At 28.9% G+C, this 21,614-nt stretch overlaps 4 protein-coding genes across 4 annotated transcripts; 1 reads left to right on the top strand and 3 right to left on the bottom strand.

Moving 5' to 3' along the window:
* PGO_126050 (WD domain, G-beta repeat domain containing protein) lies at nt 1-4,278 on the bottom strand (the record flags this gene model as incomplete). The annotated part of the gene is made up of 2 exons (XM_028689395.1): nt 1-3,686; nt 4,176-4,278. The coding sequence occupies 2 exons, from the start codon at nt 4,276-4,278 to the stop codon at nt 1-3; spliced, it is 3,789 nt and encodes a 1,262-aa protein (XP_028545196.1).
* A 1,265-nt stretch (nt 4,279-5,543) lies between these two features.
* PGO_126040 (hypothetical protein, conserved) lies at nt 5,544-6,173 on the top strand (the record flags this gene model as incomplete). The annotated part of the gene is made up of 1 exon (XM_028689394.1): nt 5,544-6,173. One exon carries the CDS (start codon nt 5,544-5,546, stop codon nt 6,171-6,173), a length of 630 nt encoding a protein of 209 aa, XP_028545195.1.
* A 347-nt stretch (nt 6,174-6,520) lies between these two features.
* Nucleotides 6,521-12,985, bottom strand: PGO_126030 (hypothetical protein, conserved; the record flags this gene model as incomplete). Its single annotated transcript, XM_028689393.1, has 14 exons — nt 6,521-7,052; nt 7,608-9,562; nt 9,772-9,850; nt 9,976-10,019; nt 10,283-10,345; nt 10,524-10,587; nt 10,732-10,862; nt 11,003-11,080; nt 11,238-11,307; nt 11,500-11,639; nt 11,836-11,990; nt 12,209-12,350; nt 12,511-12,651; nt 12,920-12,985. 14 exons carry the CDS (start codon nt 12,983-12,985, stop codon nt 6,521-6,523), a joined length of 3,660 nt encoding a protein of 1,219 aa, XP_028545194.1.
* A 1,471-nt stretch (nt 12,986-14,456) lies between these two features.
* Nucleotides 14,457-19,073, bottom strand: PGO_126020 (hypothetical protein, conserved; the record flags this gene model as incomplete). The annotated part of the gene is made up of 1 exon (XM_028689392.1): nt 14,457-19,073. The coding sequence occupies one exon, from the start codon at nt 19,071-19,073 to the stop codon at nt 14,457-14,459; it is 4,617 nt and encodes a 1,538-aa protein (XP_028545193.1).
* Between the last annotated feature and the right edge of the window lie 2,541 nt (nt 19,074-21,614).

The following is a 21,614-nucleotide window of genomic DNA, read 5'->3' as shown; positions in this document are numbered from 1 at the left end:
TTACTCGTCGTCCAACTCGTCATCATCCATGGAATTCAACAGAAAGGTAAGGGTGCTCTGATTGAAGGAACACTGATCAAGGGATTTTTTCAAATGGGGAATGATGAGTTGATGCAATTCGTAGAGAAGAAATCGGAATTTTGTGTCAAAAAGGAACTGATTTCGATAAATATTTATAATTGATAAGACAATGTTGATAGAATATTCTACATGAAAGTTGAAATCACCACATGTTTTAAATTTTCCATAATTATTTTGAATTCGTTGAAAAAAATAAAAAGCTGTTAGATATGTCTTTATATAATTTAATAATTTATAAGCATAAGAAAATGGGAGAGATATTAATACTTCATTTAAAATATTTTTCTTAATATGACACATAACTTCAATAATAAATTCAAATGGATTTTTATTTAGCAACTCAGGCCTTGGCTTCACCCTATTTGGTGGTTGAACAAATTCGGGAAGTTCATTATTTTTTTTAGCTTCTTCATATGCAGTTAAATTTTTATAATAAATATCAATGAGAGTTAATTCTTCATCAATTATATCTAAATATTCTATTAGTTTTTCTGACGATTTAATCGTTTCTATTGTTTTAATAGTTGCTTTGTTCAACAATACATTTTTTTCAACTGATGATGGGTAGGATAAATCATTTCTCACTACTTCTTTTTCAATTTGTAGATTCATTTCTTTGTCTCTTTCTTCTTCTAAAAAAATTAAATCATCATCTCGTCTTTTCCAACATCTAATACTTCTATGACTTCCTGATGTTAGGAAATAATCATCCGCTGAGTTTATAACCACAGATGTCAAAACTCCAAAATTGCCATCCATCGTACAGATGCATTGAAATTTAATTGCATCCCACATTTTTATCAATCCATCTCTTGATAAACTTATTAAATTATTATTTTCATGAAAAAATTGAACTTTTGTTAATACATCACAGTTCGTATGTAACCTTTTATTTATGCTCCCGTATTCTATATTCCATAGCAAAAGAAACTTATCTGATGAGCCAGATGCTAAAATACTGTTGTCTTTAGATATATCCATACATGTAATCGGAAGACTATGACCATAAAGTGTTAAATGCAATTTTAATGTGTCACTGTATAGTACTTCTATCAAATTATTCAAATATCCAATACAGATATATTTCCCGTTCGGTGAAAAAATTGCACAGCTTGCTTTATCACATAGGCTATAAGAATCTAATTCTTTAAGCATCAATTGTGTTTTCTTCTTTTCCTCATAAACTTCTTCCTTGTGGTTTATAATCCTCCGTTTTTTCTTGCTTTCCTCCGCCTGACCAAGTTGATCATCGTTCATCTCGTCAACTAGTTCATCATCATATTCGTCATTGAATTCGTCATTCCCTCCTTCACTTTGATCCTCATTCCTCTCACCCCAATATAACTCAAACAGCTTCATATAGTTCTCCTCACCAACGGAGAGAAATCCATTTTTTTTCGAATTTTTACACATGTTGATAATTCCACTTGCATGTGCCTTGTACAATTGCTTCAATTCTATGTTTCTTAACTCGTACAGGTAGATGTAACCTGTGTCATCACTAATGATCACATACTCATCATTCTGGAAAAACATGGCATTCGTGCAACCTTCTAAATTTATCGTGATGATATTCTGGAAAGTTCTCATATTCCACACTTTCACATACTTCTTACAAAGTGAAATCAGCAATTCGTTATTTTCAGACAAGTTCAAGAAATGAACCATGCTGTTGTGTCCTTTGTTTATTTCACATATATCCTTGAAGCACTTGGAGTAATCATATATTTTTTTTTCCACGATTTTAGCGGTCTCAAGTCGCAGCCGGTTTCCTTTCTGATCACTATTTTCTTCTTCACTTTTTCGTTCGTCATTATTTTCTTCGTCACTATTTTTTTCGTCATTTTCTTCGTCACTATTTTTTTCGTCATTTTCTTCGTCACTATTTTTTTCGTCATTTTCTTCGTCACTATTTTTTTCGTCATTTTCTTCGTCACTATTTTTTTCGTCATTTTCTTCGTCACTTTTTTCTTCGTCACTATTCTCCTCGTCACTTCTTCCTTCGTCACTTCTTTCTTCGTCACTTCTTTCTTCGTCATTTTCTTTATCACCATTTTGATTTTTCCCTCCCTGCTCTGCTTGATCCATCGTCTTGACAATAAACTGATCCCTGTTATTTAAAACATCAAAGAGGTTCATCTTGAACACGTTCAGACGATTTGTTACATATGACACGAGCAAGTAGAGATAGGAATCTCTCTTGCGCCTACGGTAAACATCCAAATATTGCAATCTAAATTTACAGTTGTAATGAAACAAATACTTTACTTCATCATTGGCTGTGTGTATATGATACTTATTATGAATATCAATATTTTGTTGTAAATTTTTTAATTTCTCTGTCAAGTTAATAAAATCGATGTTTTGCGTTCCCTTAAAATGTTCTATCCTTTTTATTTCTTTTAATATTGCTTTTTTTTTTTTTTTTAATTTTTCTATAATTCTTTTTTTTTTATTTTTTTCTGATTTTTTCTGATTTTTTATGGAATTTATTTTATACAATTCTATTTTTTTTAAATTCGTGCAACAAAGAAGGATTCCGTTGTTATCACCTTCAGCACAGTATCTACTTCGATTGCATAATTTTACAGATTTATTTAAAGAATTTTTTATAATATTCAAAATGTGTTTATAGCAAGGCTCTTTAATCGAATTTATTTTATATCCATCATTCTGGTTTGTTGCCCTTTCATTGTTTTCATCAAATCGGTTTAATTCATTTTCATTTTCACCCTTAGTTGAATTCATTGAAACAATATTATTATAGTCATCATCCTTTGCTTCTTCGTCTACACCATTCCCTAAATTCGTTGAATCTCTATAATTGTCTTCATATAACAATTGGTCATCATCTTCCACATTATGATTACTATCGATATAATTTTCATTTCGAATAAGAAATATCATTTGCATATTTTGGATTCGACAATTGTTGGGACGTTTTATGGACGCTAAGAAGCTGACATATACTTTGGACGAACTAGCAAACTTATCATTAACATTTTTATGTAAATCAATTTTGTATATTTTTATGAAAGAATTACATGCTGCAATTAATCTGGTATTTGTTTCGTTTATCAAAATGGAAGTAATTTCTTCCTCACAATCAACCACCGTCTGAACACACAATTGAATATTTAATTCCCAAACTTTAATTAAACAATCTTTAGATGCACTAATGAGTAAATTATTACTTATAAAGTCATCCACAAAATTATTTTTCATTTTCAAAAATTCAATATCGTTAACAATGTTCGTATGTCCTTCTAATTTAAACATCCCTTGATCATTTATAATATCCCATAATATTATATTTGTGTCTTTTCCACATGAACATAAGTAATTCCCATCTTGATTAAATTTTAACTTGCATATAGCTGATGTATGTCCACAAAACGTTGACAATACTTTATTCTCTTCTATGTCAAATAATTTAATACAACCATTTATATATCCAACTGCTACGAGGTTTCTGTTCTTCTCATTTATACAAATGTAAGTAACATGGTAGCAAAAAAAATAATATGGGGCTATGAAGGGAACTGTTAATTTTTTTTTTATTTCCTTTTCGTGTGTGTTCCACAGACTTACACATTCGTCGTGACCTAAAAGGGTGTTGAAAAAATAAAATATGAAAAATAAAAAATAAAATACGAAGATAGAATAGACAAATAAAAAAGGGAAGAGGACAGCATAGACAAATAAAAAAGGGAAGTAAGAAGATAACATACGCAAGTAACAAAAAAGAAAAAAAAAAAAAAAAAAAGGTAAAATAGTGAAATGAGCAACAACATCATGGGCACACTAAGCGTTGCTTCTTTGGATGCATTAGAAATATACATCCGACATGTATTTGTTATTATCGGTTATTTTATTTTATATTATATATCCCTTAACACATAATGGAGTTAGTGTTAATTATAAGATATTAAGGCATAGGGGAGTGTTATCAACCGTTCGTGAAAAAAGATTTATCCCTATATGTACACGTATGTAAATATGTTCATATTTATATGCATACACATTTTCGCTCAATATAATTTGTCTCGACCTGTCTTCCCATTTTTTTTTTTTTTTTTTTTTTTTTTTTTTACCTGATAAAATGTGATTATAATTTAAGAAAACACAATTGGACATCCTCGAGTTCACAATGCCGAAGCAATCTTCAAACTCGTACCTGTCGTACGATTTCACCATTCTCCCTTGTAGTAATTTGTACGTGTAATAAAATGAAAATTTTTATCATTTAAATGGACTGATGAGGGGTATATGTATACATATAAATGAAAAAAAAAAAAAAAAAAAAAAAAAAAAACGATCGAAGCATGTCACAATTTTGGCAGTAAAAATAATATAATAATAAAAAAAAATGATCTGATTTTCTACTTGCTTTGTTTCCTTCTATGTAATTCATACGTGGCTTAATGAAATTTCATCTTCATCGCGTCTATGCTTATAAACTTAAAAAAGCAAAAAAAAAAAAAAAGTCGAAATGGTTCAGTTGAATATGATTATGGGCAAAAAAAGCCACTTTTTTTTCAAGATTATCAAATTGTAAACTTTTAAATTTAGCCTGAATTATTCATGTAAACTTTTTTTTTTTTTTTTTTTTTTTTTTTTTTGTATACAAAAACGTACATAGTACATAAGCTTATTTAACGTTTACTAAAAATTTGTAATAAAGTTGTAGTATCATTTTTATCAACTAAAGTCCAACGTCTCTAATGTTGTTGTAAATTAGAAAATTCGCAATTTACAGCGAATCATACTTTGCCTTTTTTTTTGCCTTGTTGCCATCCTTGCTTTTTTTTGTTTTTTTAATTCTATTTATTTTTTTCTTTCTTCGTATGTTTGGTCGTTTGCTTATTTGCTGGCTTATTCATTTATTTTATATTTTTTTTTACTATTTTAATTTTTTTATTATTTTATTTTTTTTATTATTTTTTTTGTTTTTTTCTCATTCCGAATGAATACTCGTCAGAGCGGTTACGTATGTATATGCACGGAATTAAGTTCGAACCTGTTCAGGCAAAATTCTCCAAATTTAAATCTTCACAAGTGAGTCGTTTTTCGCAACTTGAAAATATTTAAACTTTGGCTGAGTATTAAAAATGAGAATTGTACTAGTACAGCGAATATGAATAATAATATATATGTCAATTTTGCCGTATTTTGCTGAATTTTTTTTTTTCAGCAAAAATGAAAAAATGAAAAAATACTATTTTTAGTGCTGCTTTGATGTGATAAAGAGAGCTAGCAAATAGCTCTAAAGAAAAATAAATGAGCCCTTTGCATATACCTGAACCCATTGAATTGGTAAATATCGTATGAATGCACATACGAACTGATGTCACAAGCTACCATGATTCAAATGAAAAACTAGCTGTCACATCCAATACCTACACACATACGTACACAAAAAAAATAAAATAATATGCACATTTTGACTTAATTACACCATAATGAAAAGCAAATGGAGGAATAAAACAGATAGCAATAGTAAAGACAACAATGACAATATTAGAAGTGTAAGTGATAATAATGAAGATCTTCCTAAAGAAGACAACAAAGATAAAAAGATCAAGATGAGGAACGAATCCACAAAAAGGAAAAAAAATCCAACATATACAGGAGACTGTGGTGAAAATTTTCAAGAAGACAATTCAGACGATGCAAGAGATAATGGACATGATGAGATGGATGAGGGTATCATAAGCAATAATTTAATTGAGGACTTACTCGAAGGAATACCAATCGAAAATGCCCTCGTTGAAAATGTTGTTGGTAACACCAATCTCCTCGGCACAAACTTTGTAAATGATTGGACTGATATGGAAGAAAATTTGGAACACAGTTTGATTCATTCATGCAAAAGCTTATGCAATGAAAGTGACAAAAATTCTGACACCCCATTGGAAAATGACATTTCAGACTTTATAATAAAAAAAAAAATTTACGAAAAGAATATTGCACTTATTGAGAAGCAAATACAAACGAATAAGCTGAACAAACTAATGAAAGCGCGAGAAGGAATTTTAGAAATGCTCACCATAATTAAAAATAGGAAATTAAATTTGAACAAATTTTTGTGAAATGTCGTTTTTTTTTTTTTTTTTTTTTTTTTTTTATCTGCAGTGGGGTAGTAGATAGAGAAAAAGAAAAAAAATAATAGAATAAAATAAAAAAATAATAAAATAAAATCCTACAAGTATTGTGAACGAATATGTGAGCAAATGTCTGTATGTTCGTAATTATTAGCTTACGGATCACGTGAGCTAAATTCAGTCGAAAGAGGGAAAATAAATAAATGAATGAATAAATGTATAAACGACAAATAAATAATTTCCAAATGTGCACTTTTTGATGATACATTTTGTGTACTTTGCTTTGCCCATATATTATGAACATTTCTTCATACCTTGGAATTTATTTTTGCATGTTAGGTGGATCCTTTTTTTGTCTTATCCTTTGGCATTAAAATATTGTCTAAAATGTTTTGAATATAATTTATTTGCCCTTCTTTCATGTAGCTTGTTGTGCTCATATTTTTTTTGTAATTTTTTATAAAACTGAAAAATATTTCTTTTTCATTAACTAAAATTGCATATTTATTGATAACCCGTTCTATATCTTCCTTACGAACAAATTCATACGTAAATGAAAAAAACGTATGTAATATGGACAACTTCATTTCAGTTTTTTTTGCAAAGTAATCAAAATTTAATATGAATAGAAGAAATTCGCTTATTCTACTCCAAACCTTCAAGTACATCTCTCTAACTCCCTCATTCTCTTCAGATTCATTTTCTCCTTCATTTAAACATCCGTCTTTTCCCTCCATTCTGCATACCCAAACAAGTTCGTAACATTTGTAGAACATAAACATATTCTTTACTAAATCATTAAAATCAAGATCCTCAACGAGTATCATTTTCATTGCGATTGTGTATTCGATCATATCTAGGAAGTATCTGCAATGACAGGGGGTGGTGGGTGGAAATTACAAAAAATGAAGAAAATAATAACAATGGAGGAATAATGCAAAAAATAGCAGTAAGTCTTGTATCACGGGTATATACACATGGGTGTGTATACTCCCGTGTCTACTGATAAAAAAATAAAATAGATAGGTAGGTAGGGAAGTAGATAGATAGGTAGACAAATAGATAGGTAGGTAGACAAATAGATAGGTAGGTAGACAAATAGATAGGTAGGTAGACAAATAGATAGGTAGGTAGATAGATAGACAGATGTATACAGAAAAAATGATGAGTGCAATAGAGGGGAAGCCACACTACTCCTCAACCGTACGTCAAGAAATTACATTAACAGTTGAGACCATGATGAAAGGGAGAAACAGACGAAGTACATTATCCATGTACACACAGATATACATGCAAAAAGAAAAAAAAGAAAAAAAAGAAAAAAAAGAAAAAAAAGAAAAAAAAGAAAAAAAAGAAAAAAAAAAAAAAAAAAAAGACAATAGTATGCGAGATTAATGATATATGCAGAAGCGAAGAAATTACATAAAGAAATGAAGGATCCTATTTATATAAGTTTTCCATTTGGTCCGTTTTTCAATGAAATTATTGTGATATTCTGTGTGATAACTTGTCGATTTTTCACAGGTAACAATTTCAATTTCGTTTTTAAATTTAATAGAACTAATGAAATGAATACTCCTCAAAGTGTTCTCAATTAATGTATCCCATTCGTAAGAAAAATCATTTTGCTTCGAAGAATTTAAAAGAAAAAAAAAAGAAATGTATAAAAACATATATCCTCTTATCTTATTTCTATCATACAACACATACTGCAAAATTGTTTCGTCTTTTTTATCTTCATAGTGAGGTGATATAAAATGAAGAGGTAACTGAAATTCATTGAGTGATATTTTTTCAAAAATGTGTAAAAGAAAAGAATTAAATTTTAGAACAAAATTATATATAATGTTGTGGAATGGTTTCAATATTATATGATGATATTTCTTCTTCTTAACTATAAGTGAAAAAAAAATCAATGTATTTAGTTCTTTTTCATTATTTATATAAATTTCTTTTTCTTTCTTATCTTCTAAGGAGCCATCTTTTTTGTTGCTATCCACTTCTCCCTCTAAGATCGTTACTCTTCCAAGGGAAAAAGTATCGGGTGAATTTTTTGTGACAGATTGAAAGGTATTGTATACATGAACAAAGCAATTCTCTTTAGTGTTCGATCCAGATGCTGAGTTATTACAAGTATAAGACAACATAGATTCAATTGAGATGTTTAAAACGTTCATATGTTTCGAAACAAACGAATCAAGTAAACCCCACTTGTAAAATAGGGGAATAATATATTTTGCACATACATGTTCATTATTAAGTGTATATAAAGAATTTAATTCCTTCTGACCATACTTATGTATCACTCTATAATTGTCCTCATTCAGATTAACATATTTAAGTATCTTAAAATAATACTGCTGCATTAATGTGTTTATACTATCCACAAAATATTCTTCTCTAAATTTACTTTTCACAAAATTTTCAATTTCTTCTGATCTGCATATTTCGATTTCTTCCTCGTTTTTTGGTTTTAATAGATACGCCACACAAAGAAGCAGACATGAGTATTTCACATATTTTCTGTTTAAGTTTGGATCTTTAAGTTTTTCTTTTGAATCGTGTACTTGGGGAAAACGTGCAGACAATTTCTGTACAAATTCTTTCATCCATTTAGTGGATCCATTCTTAACTCTTTTTCTGTTTTCTTCCGTTATGGTTGTATCATCATTAGTGTCTGGAAGGGAGACTAACTCTTCCGTGCTGAGCTCCGTTTGATGCGTGTTTGTCTTTTCAAGGAAAGCAGAATTCCCCTCTTCTCTCAATTTAAGATTAGTAATTTCAAATAGAACAGAAGACAATTTATATCTTTGTATGAGCTCCAAATTTGTAGCAAATTTACTTATACAAATCATTAGTACTGGATAATCATTTAGTAGATTTATACACAACTTTGCTTGTTGTTTTATGGTAGATTTCCACATAGAATATGTGATTAAATTTGTAGATAATTTTAAAAATTCACAAATTTCTTTATTTTTCATTTTCTCATGATGTCCATGTTTCGAATAAGACATTTTTTTTATACACAACTGGATATTATAAGTAAATAAGTCTTTTGTTATCCTTTTTGTCAATTCATTGTAATCAATTTGATTTGAAAAATTTTCATTCAAATTTTTATTCAGCTCTAACACCAAAAGGACAAAATTTTTTCTTACTCTTAAGCATTTATCACAAATGAGATATTTTATTCTATCAAATATTTTTATAAAAATTTTATTTATCTTTTTATTTCTCGCCATTTCACAAAAACCTAGCACAACTTCTGTTTTTACATTATCGTAACATTTTTCTTTTAAAAATTTGTTAATGAGTATTTCCATGAGTGCAGACCTTTTGTCTTCGACTATCATTTCCCATAGTTCATTCAGGATCTTTGAATAATTAGTGTGTGTGTGTGGGGGGGTTGTTTGGGGGGGGGTGCGCAGACATTCGGATAAAGGTTTGCTTGAGTTAGTCGATGCCATTTCAACGGCACGGGTCCGCTTTTACTCATTTTTTCTCTCGTTTTTTTCACTCATTTTTATGTATACAATTTGAGCGTTTCTTTTACATTATTTCTTCTTTTTTGTATTCGCCTTACATAGCATATGCACTTGGCTACGGCTTGCAAGACGCAGGCATTTCCATCCTCAGCCAATTCAAAGAGGACCTGGTAAGCTCTTGCCAGAAGGAAAGGTAGAAATGTAATCGTGCTCCTGGGATAATGGTACTAATATTATTCAGATCGTGGGATGCTGTTCTTTTAGTTTCATCCATATTGCTTTTCCAATTCTTTTTAGCTTACTTCTCCATTGAGGAAAGATAGTTTATGTTCTTTATGCACGGGTCCTAATGGTGTACCATTTGAGGAGGTATAAAAAAAAAAAAAAAAAAAATAGAACAGTGTGTAGATGAAACAGAACGAACATTAATACTAGAAATGCATCAGTACAGTAGAATCTTCACTTCTCTTCATTTCTCATCTCTTCATTTCTTATCTCTTCACTTTTCTCTTCTTCATTTCTTATCTCTTCACTTTTCTCTTCTTCATTTCTTATCTCATCTCTTTTTTTTTTTTTTTTCCTTTGAACGAAATGTAAATTATAAATTACCACCACAGGGAAAATCAGCTGAAAAATGCATGTCGCGTTAAAGCGAAGTTTCCAATTAGGCGACTAAATTAGTGTGCAAAAAAAAAAAAAAAAAAAAAAAAAAAAAATCAAATGAGAGAAAAAAATTGCCAGTGAGTGTTGTTTTTTCTTTTATATATATTGTAGCTAAAGGTTTGTCTTATGAATCCTTGGACATTCAAAAATAGATGAATATATTGCTAGACAAAAGCGTTTTAGTTACCATTAGACTTCTCCATATAACCGGCTCGTAAATTTTGAATATTAAATTGTTGATATTCTTGTCCCTTTATGAAATGAATTGATGCGGATTAATCGAAATCAGTGAACCGTAGGAACATGTATCCAAATGGTAAAAGGAAACATAAGAATCACTAAGTTCGGAAAGAAAGTGGGCATATTGTGAAGGGTTCAATTAAAACAATACTTACCCCTTATTGTTGTGAAAAATGTTCAGCAAACTCCTGAAACGAGCAGCGATCTTAATTGGACATTTTAGGGCCAAATTTACAAGGTGCTCAATTTGGATCTCTATTATCTCTTTCATTTTTCCCGAACAGTTCTACAAAGAATTTTAAGAGGAGCGTGAAGAGCTAATCCATGTGCGTAAGTGGCATATATACCTATACACACACATACATATATATGTATATATATATATATATATATAAAGGAGTCTTTCCCAATTTTATCGTGTCATACCTTCCATGACTCATAAATGATTTGAGAATAGTGAATGATACTGTCATGTGACAGGGTTACTGTGTTGTGTACAAATTTCTGTGTGTCAGGTTGAGAGAAAATGGGCGATAAATAAGCATGATGAATTTGGATAAAGATTAATGTTGTGTGTGATCCCAGTAGAATAAGTGATCAGTGTCATTCGGTTAGACATCCCAAAAGTTACGTATTTTATTTTATTCTTCTCTTCACTTACGTTAAAAAGGTGAGATGCTATGCTTTCGTTTTGAGACCAAACATGAGACAAAAAGAATTTCCCCTCAGCGCTGAAAATGGAAATATTTTATTTTATATTTCGATTGCTTGTGATTTTTTCTTTGAATTGGATTATTTCGTTTCTTGTCTGATCATATCTTGTTGAATAATATCATATGCTAGCGTACTGTTTTTTTTTTTTTTTTTTTTTGTAGCTGGCACACCCTTGATCAATTTGTAGATTACTCATTTTTCGTTTTTACTTTTCATAAAACTTGGGAAGATTCAGAGAGTAGGAGCAGAGCACGTAAAACGAATTGGTAGACCTTTCTGACACTCCCCATTTTATGTACTTGCAAAAATCTTTGTATTTTTTGAGTTTACTAATATCTGAGCACTTTCCCTATGAATTGATTTTTTCGAAATAATTGAAGTTGGACAGTGATTGAGAGATATGGTAGAAAATGTAGGTGACATATCGTTTAGAGATATATGTGCATATAAATGTTTCAAGGAGATCCACCAGTAGAATCTGCACCAATTCAGAAATTTGCTTTCATCATATTTTCAATATCAAATACTCGTAGCTCTTCTCTTACATCTGAAGAAGCCATTTTCCATAATAAGAATATCAACAGGTTTATTTTCACATGTTCCAAAAATTCATTTTCTTCTAAATTTAATTCGCATATCTGGAATAGACATTTGCCAAAGGACATTCTCACATCTTTGTCGCTTAGCATGAATTGAATTTCTACGTATAGAAGGAAGAAGAAAAACATATTTCGTATAACTTCAAGGGTATGCAAACTGATGGATGGAAAAAATAAAATAAAAAAAAAAAAACTCAAAATTGTCGTCACATTCATAAGGGGGCTTTGCATTCAATGTCAAACCGCATTAATGTATGAACAAACATATTAACTCCTCTTCGTCTGATTTCACTTAATTTTTTTTTTTTTTCATCCCAACCAATGATTTTACAATAAATGGTGCAAAAAGTGGGGTCCAATTTTATGTGCTTTTTCTTCTTCTTTTCACCATTAGTCAGATGTTGCAAATATATTAAAATGAAATTTATACATGCCAATAGATATTGTCTATCATTTTCTTCCTTTAAAAAAAAAAAAAAAAAAAAAAAAATGAGAATTACTAATGTACCTTATTTTTTTTCTTACGGATCTATCGAAATTAATTAGAGAAGTTTCACATGAAAGTTTGTAATCTTGGGAATACCTCCTCTCCCTCACCCTCTACTGATTTCTCAATCCTACCCTGAAAAGTAAAATTGAATTCTCTTCATCGTAAATCAGTTTATCAGTATTTGTATTTTCTTCCAGTATTTTATGCAATGAGTGCCAAATTTCGTCATATTCTTTCACTTTGCATGATTGTAGAATAGCTAAAAGATCCGTCTTGGGGAGGTCGTTCAGGCGAGATAGAGAAAGATATAGGGAAAGGAAATTATAAAAACAAAATAGGGGAAAAGGTAGGAGATTAAAAAAATGTACAATGTGATAGGTATGTGTTGTAAAGTCATAACAATAGATATAAATAGGAATCGTAGAAACACCACACTGTTACAATTTCATGGCTGCTTTTATATTTATGAAAAAAAAAAATAAAAAGGTACAATTTTATATACATCAAGACTGGCACCTAAGCCCTGCACATATTTCTTACTTTCTTTTTGCAATACTGTTTTAAAAGCGTCAAGTCTTTGAGAATATTCAAAATTTCTTTACACATTTTTTTTTTTTTTTTTTTTTTTTTTTTTTATGTAGTGTTTACTAGATATTGGTAGGCAAGCTGAGAGATACGTGTAACATATATTTTCACCTAAAATTGTTCGAAAAAAAAAATAAAATAAATAAACAAACAAACGCTTCTTCTTTTCGTTCGTATGATGAAAGAAATATTACATCCAATTAGGAAAAACAAAAATAATTTTTTTTTCCCCTTCTTTTTCTGCTTTTCTTAAGTGCTAAACGAACATAAAATGACACCAAGTTGGATTATTCCTTTTTTAAGGGATAATTTCCGACAATAATTCAGTTCGGTGATTTTATTTAAACTTTATTTAATAATCCATATATAATATATATACAGTGTTCATATATGTGTCTACTCATGTTTCTAAATAGCGTATTCTACCATTATCACTTTCTCTTTGTTCCCCTGTTCTACACTCTTTTTCTTTTCATTTTTTTCTTTCTTTCTTTCTTTTTTTTTTTTTTTTTTTTTTTTTTTTTTTCAATTTTTCTGTTATTTCACAACAATTCTCTGTTAATTTTCACAATTTATGCGATGTTTCTTTAATGCAAAAAAATAAAATAAAATAGAATAAACATGATAAGAAAAATAAAAAAAAAAGAACAATAAAAAAAAAATTATAAAACAAAATATAGAAAAAAATGCGGGTTATTTTAAGTAACAAGTGTATTAAAACAAAATCAGTGTGTAAACAAATTTGTAATACACAAAAAGGAGAAAAATACATAATGGGGGCCTAGGAAGTATATATAACTTATAGAAGCCAAGGCATAAACATGACGAAACTAAGGGGAAGGAGGAGAGTAGGAATAAATATATACACATATATGAACACACAATAGGAAATGTAAAAAAAAAAAAAAAAAATATTAAGTTATAAATTACATCACGCAAATTCGTATATGTGCATATAAGCTTCAGCGAGACAAACATTATAAGAGCGTGACTAGAGATATGTGTACATATGTACAAACAAAAAAAAAAAAAAAAAGAGGGAAATGGGAAGAAAATGAGAAGGAAATGCGAAATTAAAAAGATGAAAAAAAAAAAAAAAAAAAAGGATGATTATACGTGTATGGGCACACAGACACTAATATGTTAATGCTCTTATGTAATTACTAGCAAATAATTTCATATATAAAAAGATCCTTAACTGTTTAAGAATGACCTTTCAGTACGTTATGCGGGAACAAAAAAAAAAAAAAAAAAGAAAAAAAAAGGAAAAAAAAAATCTGTCTTTTTTCAAAGAAGTTATCCCAAAACTAAATTAAGGCGGTTATATATGTATGTATATATATATATATATATATATATATATATATATATATATATATATATATATATATATATACATGTGTAACTATTCAGGAACACGATTTGTATTATCCAAGAACGCAAAAGAAAATGAACTCAACAGTCGTATTAGTTAAAAAAAAAAAAAAATCATTCACGATTTGTTTTCGTCGGAAGTGTCGAGATTAATATACTTGCGCACTGCAGAATTCTCATTTGAGTGCATATTTTTTCCTTTCATTTTTTCGTTGATTTTGTTATGCTTCTGTATGTTGGTATGTGCACTTTTTTTACCACACGGATAATCATTTTTCAATTTCCTTTTTTTATATAATTTCATTTTTTCGTTTCGAATGTGATTCGAATTTAGGTTTTTTTGCTCATCTCCAATAATTAACAGATTTTCTTCATTTCCTTTTTTTTTCTGATTTGCGTATATGCTATTGCTGTTGTTGTTCAGCTTATTATTGTTAATAGTGGAGGAATTACTGAAAATGTTTCGAATTGTTTGCAGTTTATTGTTGCCTTGCGTTTTGCTATACATGTTGCTGTTCAAGCCTCCATACATGTTACTGCACGTGTTGCTACGAATTTTTCCATGAACGCTGTTGGACATGCTGGGTGTCCTTTCCTTGTGTGGATCAACGTAACCGCTGGTGCAATTACCCCTACGCTGATCCTTTGTTAAATGATTGCTGATTATCATACTATCGGTTGGGGTAGTAATATTGGCACTGCATTTCTTCTTAGTTATATTTTCTATTAACATATTCATATTTCGATATTGGTTTTTATTACCCTGTATATTTTGCACCTTCTTATGTGGTGGTGATTGTTCCTCTTCAGATTCCTCATTGTCTGAACAAATAATTATATGAGTAGTATTGCAATTTTTCTTTTCATTTTTGTTGTTTTTCTTTTTATCCCCATTTTTTTTTGGTAAATCATTGGATAAAATTTTATTCGATTTTTTTTTTGTCAAAGTGTTCGTTTCTTTCAAAAGGTTATGTTTAGTAGATTCACTTAATCTTTTCTTGTTCGAACTTTTGTTTGTTCCATCTGTAGCAGCCCCAGCAGTTGCAGTAACTATAGGTGAGTTTGTAGAGGAACTCATAATAGGGATAATACCTGAGGAATCATTTTTTAAAGAAGATTGTTTCTTATTCGTTGTATTTAGGGAACGATCCTTGTGTTGATGGGACATCATGAGTTCATTATTAGAAATATTATCATTAACACCTTTTTTATAGCTTGTTTTTTCATCGAGCTCAATTTTACCACCTTTGATTTTATGTTCATCTTTACAATTTTCATTATCATGGGGTATAACTTTGTCTTTTGCATTATGTTTATTTCTATAATATGCATTATTCAATTTGTGCATCTCATTAGTATCGAAAAGAAATACTTTTTTGTTTTTCCCTTTGTCATATGATATATCAATTTTGTACTTACCTTGATAAAAATCTACAAGGGCTTCAACATAATCTGGACTAATTATAATATTCGTTTTGTATCTAAAATTAAATAAATTTGTTAGTATTTCGGACAAGGTCATATGAGGAAATTTAACAAAATGTTTATTTTGTTTTTCTACAAGTGCTTCAAAACCAGCTGATATCATATCCTTTAACAAGCATTTCTGTTTAATAAATGTTTTTATATAATTTAAAATGTCGTATGAAATATCTATAAAATGTTTAAAAAAATTCTCTATCCATTTGTAATCATCCTTTTGATTATTACTATTCATGTTGCTATTTTTACATGTTTTTGCCACATCTTCGTGATCTGTATGGTTTTCATTATTTTTACAAATTCCTTTACTTTTTTCTATATCCGTTGTTTTTGATCCCTTTATCATAGTCATTGAAGCTGCGTTTGGGGCTAGGGATTCTACTCCCATTGCTAACTTATTCTCATTTCTGTTTTTCCTTTTTTGTTTATTAGTCGACCCATCATTTGAATTTGCTATAATACTATGATCATTATGATTATCACCATCACCACCATCATCATCTACAATATTACATTCAACACAATCAATTTTTAATAAACCATTATTATTATGTGCAGAACTGTAATCGCTATAAACGGTTTTTTCTCCATCCACTTGTTCGATAGTACTATTATTTGAAAAGTGCAAAGATGAATGCTTGTTTTTTCCATCAATTTCCTCATTCTTTATATTAACTAATTTTACATTTTCAATTCCTCTTTCTGTCTCTTTTCCTAATTCCTTCTTTATTATGTTATTCTTAACGAAATAAGTGCTGAAAATGGATTCTTCATTCTTCTCGCAAAGCACACCATTTTCTGAATTTTCACACCTCTTCACCTGAACATTATTATCTACCTTCTCCTCCATCTTACCAAATATTTCCTTGTTCTGTAGACCACAATTGGTATTCTTCTGCTCCTCTATGTATACTTCATTTCCATATAATTTTTTCGCATTTTCAGATAATTCTTTGCACTTTCCCTCGATATTACTGATAACATTTTTGTCACGTTCTATAGTTCTGCTTAAATTATCATCATTCTTACTTTGATTAACAGTACATTCGATGTTCAATTTGTTCACACTCAAAATGACTCCTTCAGTTGTGCTGTTTGTTCCTCGATTCAATGTGCTACTTTTAGTGCCCATATTATGGGTTGATGAATTCACGTTTCGATTAGAATTCTTTGATTCAGCAACATTATAACAGCCAGCGTTAGAATTAATATTACCAGTTCCTCCAATGGGACCTGTCTCTACGTTTTCTCGTATCAACTTTTCCTTACTTTCTTGATAAGACCTCCAAGAAGATATATCCTTAAGAATGTTATTCAAATGTGTCTTATTATTTTTTTCGAAAATTTGCGAATTCTTTATCTTTCTGATGAATTCTTTTTCGTGATTTATAAAAACATTACTGTTATAGGAAAAAATATGTTCGAACCATATTCTACAAATATCTATGTCATTAAGAGTGTTTGATGTTTTGTTCATGATGGTTGTAAGCCATCTTAATTGTTTTACATCTATTTCGATAAAATCATCTAAAGTTTTATCAAAATAATTTAACGTGTTCTTGTGTTTATCGATGACTTGAGAAAATATGTTATAAATATTTGCTTTTATAATGTCTTGTATATCTGCTATATTTACCTCTATTGGTAAAGCATCTAACTCTTTTTCTAATTTTACAAAAGAGTTTATAAATTCGGGGGGGATATGCCTTTCGAATTTTTTCCAAGCAAAAGGATTGAATATAATATCTTCTTCCGATGTTTCTGACTCTTGTGAGTTTTCACCATCTTCATCTTCAGAAGAGGACGTTTCGTCTTCTTCTTCACTTGAATATATGATAAAATCCTTTAAATTTTGTTCATAATTTATTACATCTATTTGTGATTCATTTAATTCTACTACACTTTCATCAGATGAATTAGAGGAACTAGATGTGTAGGAATCGTACCATTTATATACTCCATTATGTGTACTATTGTCCACATTTTTTTCATTTGCGCAGCTGTACCCATTATATGCTATATTTTTTCTCTCCATGTCAATCTTTTTTTCTTTGCCTTTCAAATCATTTATATACTTTTCCTTATTATATTCTTCTACATTTGTATGGTTATTTTTAGTTTTTAGTTTTTTATTTTCTTCTTCGTCTTCTTCATCACTTGAATAAACATACTTACATTTAGAGCTATAAAATGAAATAAAATAATCCGGATTTATATCAACATAATCATCTGACATATCAGCACTCCATACACTATATTCATCTTCTATCTGCCTTGTTAATATAATTTCATTTTTTGTTTTATTCAATTCTTTATACATTTCTTCGTCATCCAAAAATGGATCATTAATATCATAGAACATGTCACCGCCACCAATTTTAAAATATGTTGTAGGATCCCCCACTAGATGTTGCAGATTTATTCTATCCGATAACGAGTTTATGCATTTTAACAAGGGGTCTAAGGATTCTTGCTTTTTTTTTTGAAGATTGAATCCTTTGTAATCTTCACCTGGTATAGAAAATGTACCTACGCCCATCTGTAAGTTGTTTGAAAATTTTGATATATTTTTATTTTTAGTAATTACACATTTATCATTCGAAATGGGCATGTTACTTAAACTATCCAGATTTTCACATGAAAAATTTATGCTATGTACATGTCTCATCATGTCCACATTTTCGTTAATTATTACATTACTATTGCTGTTATAATTTTGATAGTATACAAAACTACATTCATTTTTATATTTATTTAAACATTCAGAGTAAAAGTCAATTAGGATACACTTTTTTTTTATCTCAGAGAGATTTATATATATATTGGTACCATGTTTATATCGTTGAAGTATAAGATCTTTCTCAATAACATTTTCTTCCTCTACTTCTTCCCCTTCATCTGATAAGTTCCCTTCATCATTTAGTAAGTTTTCCTCCTCTGTTTCATAATTGCTTTTGTTTTCATTCAAACCGGTTTTTCTTTCCTCCTCCATTTCATTATTCGTTTTTATAACATTGCTACTGTAATTATTGTTGTTCATGTGTATATCATTTTTGTTTAAATTTATGCCATACATGTCTACATTGTTTTCAATTTTGTTTTCTACATTGTGAAAACTGGTGATCTCGACTTCTTTTTTTTCATCATTACCATGTACCTGTTCTATTTTATTAGCCTTACTTTTTTTCTCATTTTTGTAAAAAGCTTCTTTATCAAGTTCAACATTTTTGTTACTTTTTTCAATAGTAGCCATTGATTTTCATAATACTCAATAATATATGAACGGATCACACAAAAAAAAAAAAAAAAATTGGCTAGTTCATTCGACTTAATTTCTCTCCTCCGTAACAAATAAAACTAAGGTTTTGCAAATTTGCATTTATTTAACCAGCTGTGTAATGATCCCCCTAATCGGTCTTCATTTCTTTTGCTAATTCTTTAAAGTTCCTTTCACATCCGATTTTTCTCCTTCTATTCGTGCGATCTGACTTATTTTGCGCGTTGTGTATGATTTGCCTATTTGTTTGATGATCAGTTTTGTTTACTTTGGTTTTTTGCTCTACTCAGTTATTGTATATGTTTCAATCAAAACGTTTCACTTGGCCCTTTTTAACTGTTTTCTTTTGTTTTATTTGTTTATCTATTTATTTGTTTTATTTTATTTTATTTTATTTTATTTTATTTATTTATTTTTTTTTTTTTTTGGATATTTGTGCAAGGTGTATATATTTGTATGTACATATAGCCTTTATTTCTTTTTTTTTATTTTAGTTTATTCAACTTGTATTATTATTTTATTTTATTATTATTTTTTTTTTTTTTTTTTTTTTTTTTGTGTGTTCACCCTTTGCAATATTCTTGGCATGTTTTTGCTTAATTGCATTTGAAATTTTTGTTTATTTTGTTCTTCTAGTGTCTTTGTCACTGTTGAATACCAAGCACCTTATTTGACATTGCGGATTTCTTTTTTTCTTAATTTTAAAAAGTATGTGCGATATACAACATACTTATATGGGAACACAAACATATGAAGATAAGAAGATACGGACAAACGAACGAGCGAATATACAGCCTTGTGCATAGTTTTTCCCGTCTGCACAAAGCACATAAAAGTCGTGTGCGTGAAGTTAAAGATTTGAATATGCATGAACATGTAACTAGCATGAGCAGATATACATAAATATACATGCAGTAACATATGCATATAATATATGCGAACGCTGTGTGTTCGTTCATATCATATATGGCAAGCATTCATATCATCCGCCATACACACACATAGAATGCTATGAGTGAATCAAGGCGGTAAAAAATTGAGCAAGTTTATGATATGCACACATTGTATACATATTTTCATGCAAAAGAATAATATTTTATCTTTTAAGTGAGTTTAATACCTCTACTAAAGTTCTCTTCTAGCTGTGCAATATCTACAACTACTCTATAAAATGGAAAGTAAAAGTTTCAGCTGTATAAAAATGATAAAGTGAAGAAAAAAAAGATCTATAAAACACTTCAAAATGAAAAGAAGTTATACATATGTATATGAACGTAGTTTTTTGTATCCCAAATATTTTTTTCTTAAAAGCATCTTTTTTTTTTTGGATTAAAGAATTTCTCTATTTCATAATTTTTAAGGGAACTAAAACTATGAAAAAAAAAAAAAAAAAAATTAAACAAAAATTAAACAGAAAAATGAATATCAAAAAATTTAATAACAATAAAGTAAAACACAACAAAATAAAAAACAATAAAATGGTAAAAAAAGGAAAAAAAAAAAAAAAAAAAAAAAAAAAGTATGCATCATATCATACCTTAGCAAGTTCAGTTTTACGTATATATATTATATAGTACATAATAATTCATATCATAGTTAGCACTCTATTATTTTTTTCTTATTTAAAAGTATTAAACGAGCCTTAAACATTTATTTAAATTAAGTTCTGTTATTTTTCTATTTTTTTTGAGAAATATAGAATAGGGATAAATTTTAACAAGTGATTATACGCTATTGTCTTATTTGCTATTACCATATTTATAAATATTTGCTCCCCAGAACGGAAAAAATGAAGAAAAAATAAAAGGTGCAAAAAAAATAAAATCAAATCAAATAAGGAAAAAACAAAGAAACAATTAATCACAAGAAAATTATGGAAAATAAAAATAGTCAAAAAAAAAGGTTCAGTATTTCTTAACATTAATACTAAAAATGAACTTGAACAAAATCATAATTTTGCAATTAACTTTAGCAATAAAAAATGGTTATGTCACAGTGTAAGCTAAATGCCAATTAAGCGTACTACATATTGTACCAATGTATGCTTGCATAGTACACTTATAAGAGCACATACAAATGTATATATACATGTGTATATACTATTCTGTACACATTTCTCCCCAGCACATTTGTTTGAAAGTTATTGCCCAAATGAAAACAAAATCTTTATCATCATTCATAAAATATCTCAAAATTGTCCTTTTTTTTCTAATTAACATGTAACAGAATGATTCTTACCAAAATATATACCAATATATTGTAGTATATTTTTAATCTCATGAATGATCGCATAGAAAAAATTAAAAATAAAAATTTTAAAAAATGGGGGATAATAGGATAACATAAAAAGTATTATATTCACATACAATATGTTCTTAAAAAATGTGTCTAACATAAATGTACAACACTTTTACGTGATACTTAACCCTTTTTTTTTTTTTTTTTTTTGTTTACGTATATTAAATAAAAAGTTTTGCATATGTTATATATATGCACGCCTTGTTTAACCTTCCTACA

The sequence above is a fragment of the Plasmodium gonderi genome (genome assembly GCF_002157705.1).
Source record: "Plasmodium gonderi DNA, contig: Chr12, whole genome shotgun sequence".
NCBI lineage: Eukaryota > Apicomplexa > Aconoidasida > Haemosporida > Plasmodiidae > Plasmodium > Plasmodium gonderi.
Note: the sequence above shows the minus strand (reverse complement) of the source record. Positions and strands in the feature narration are given on the sequence as shown.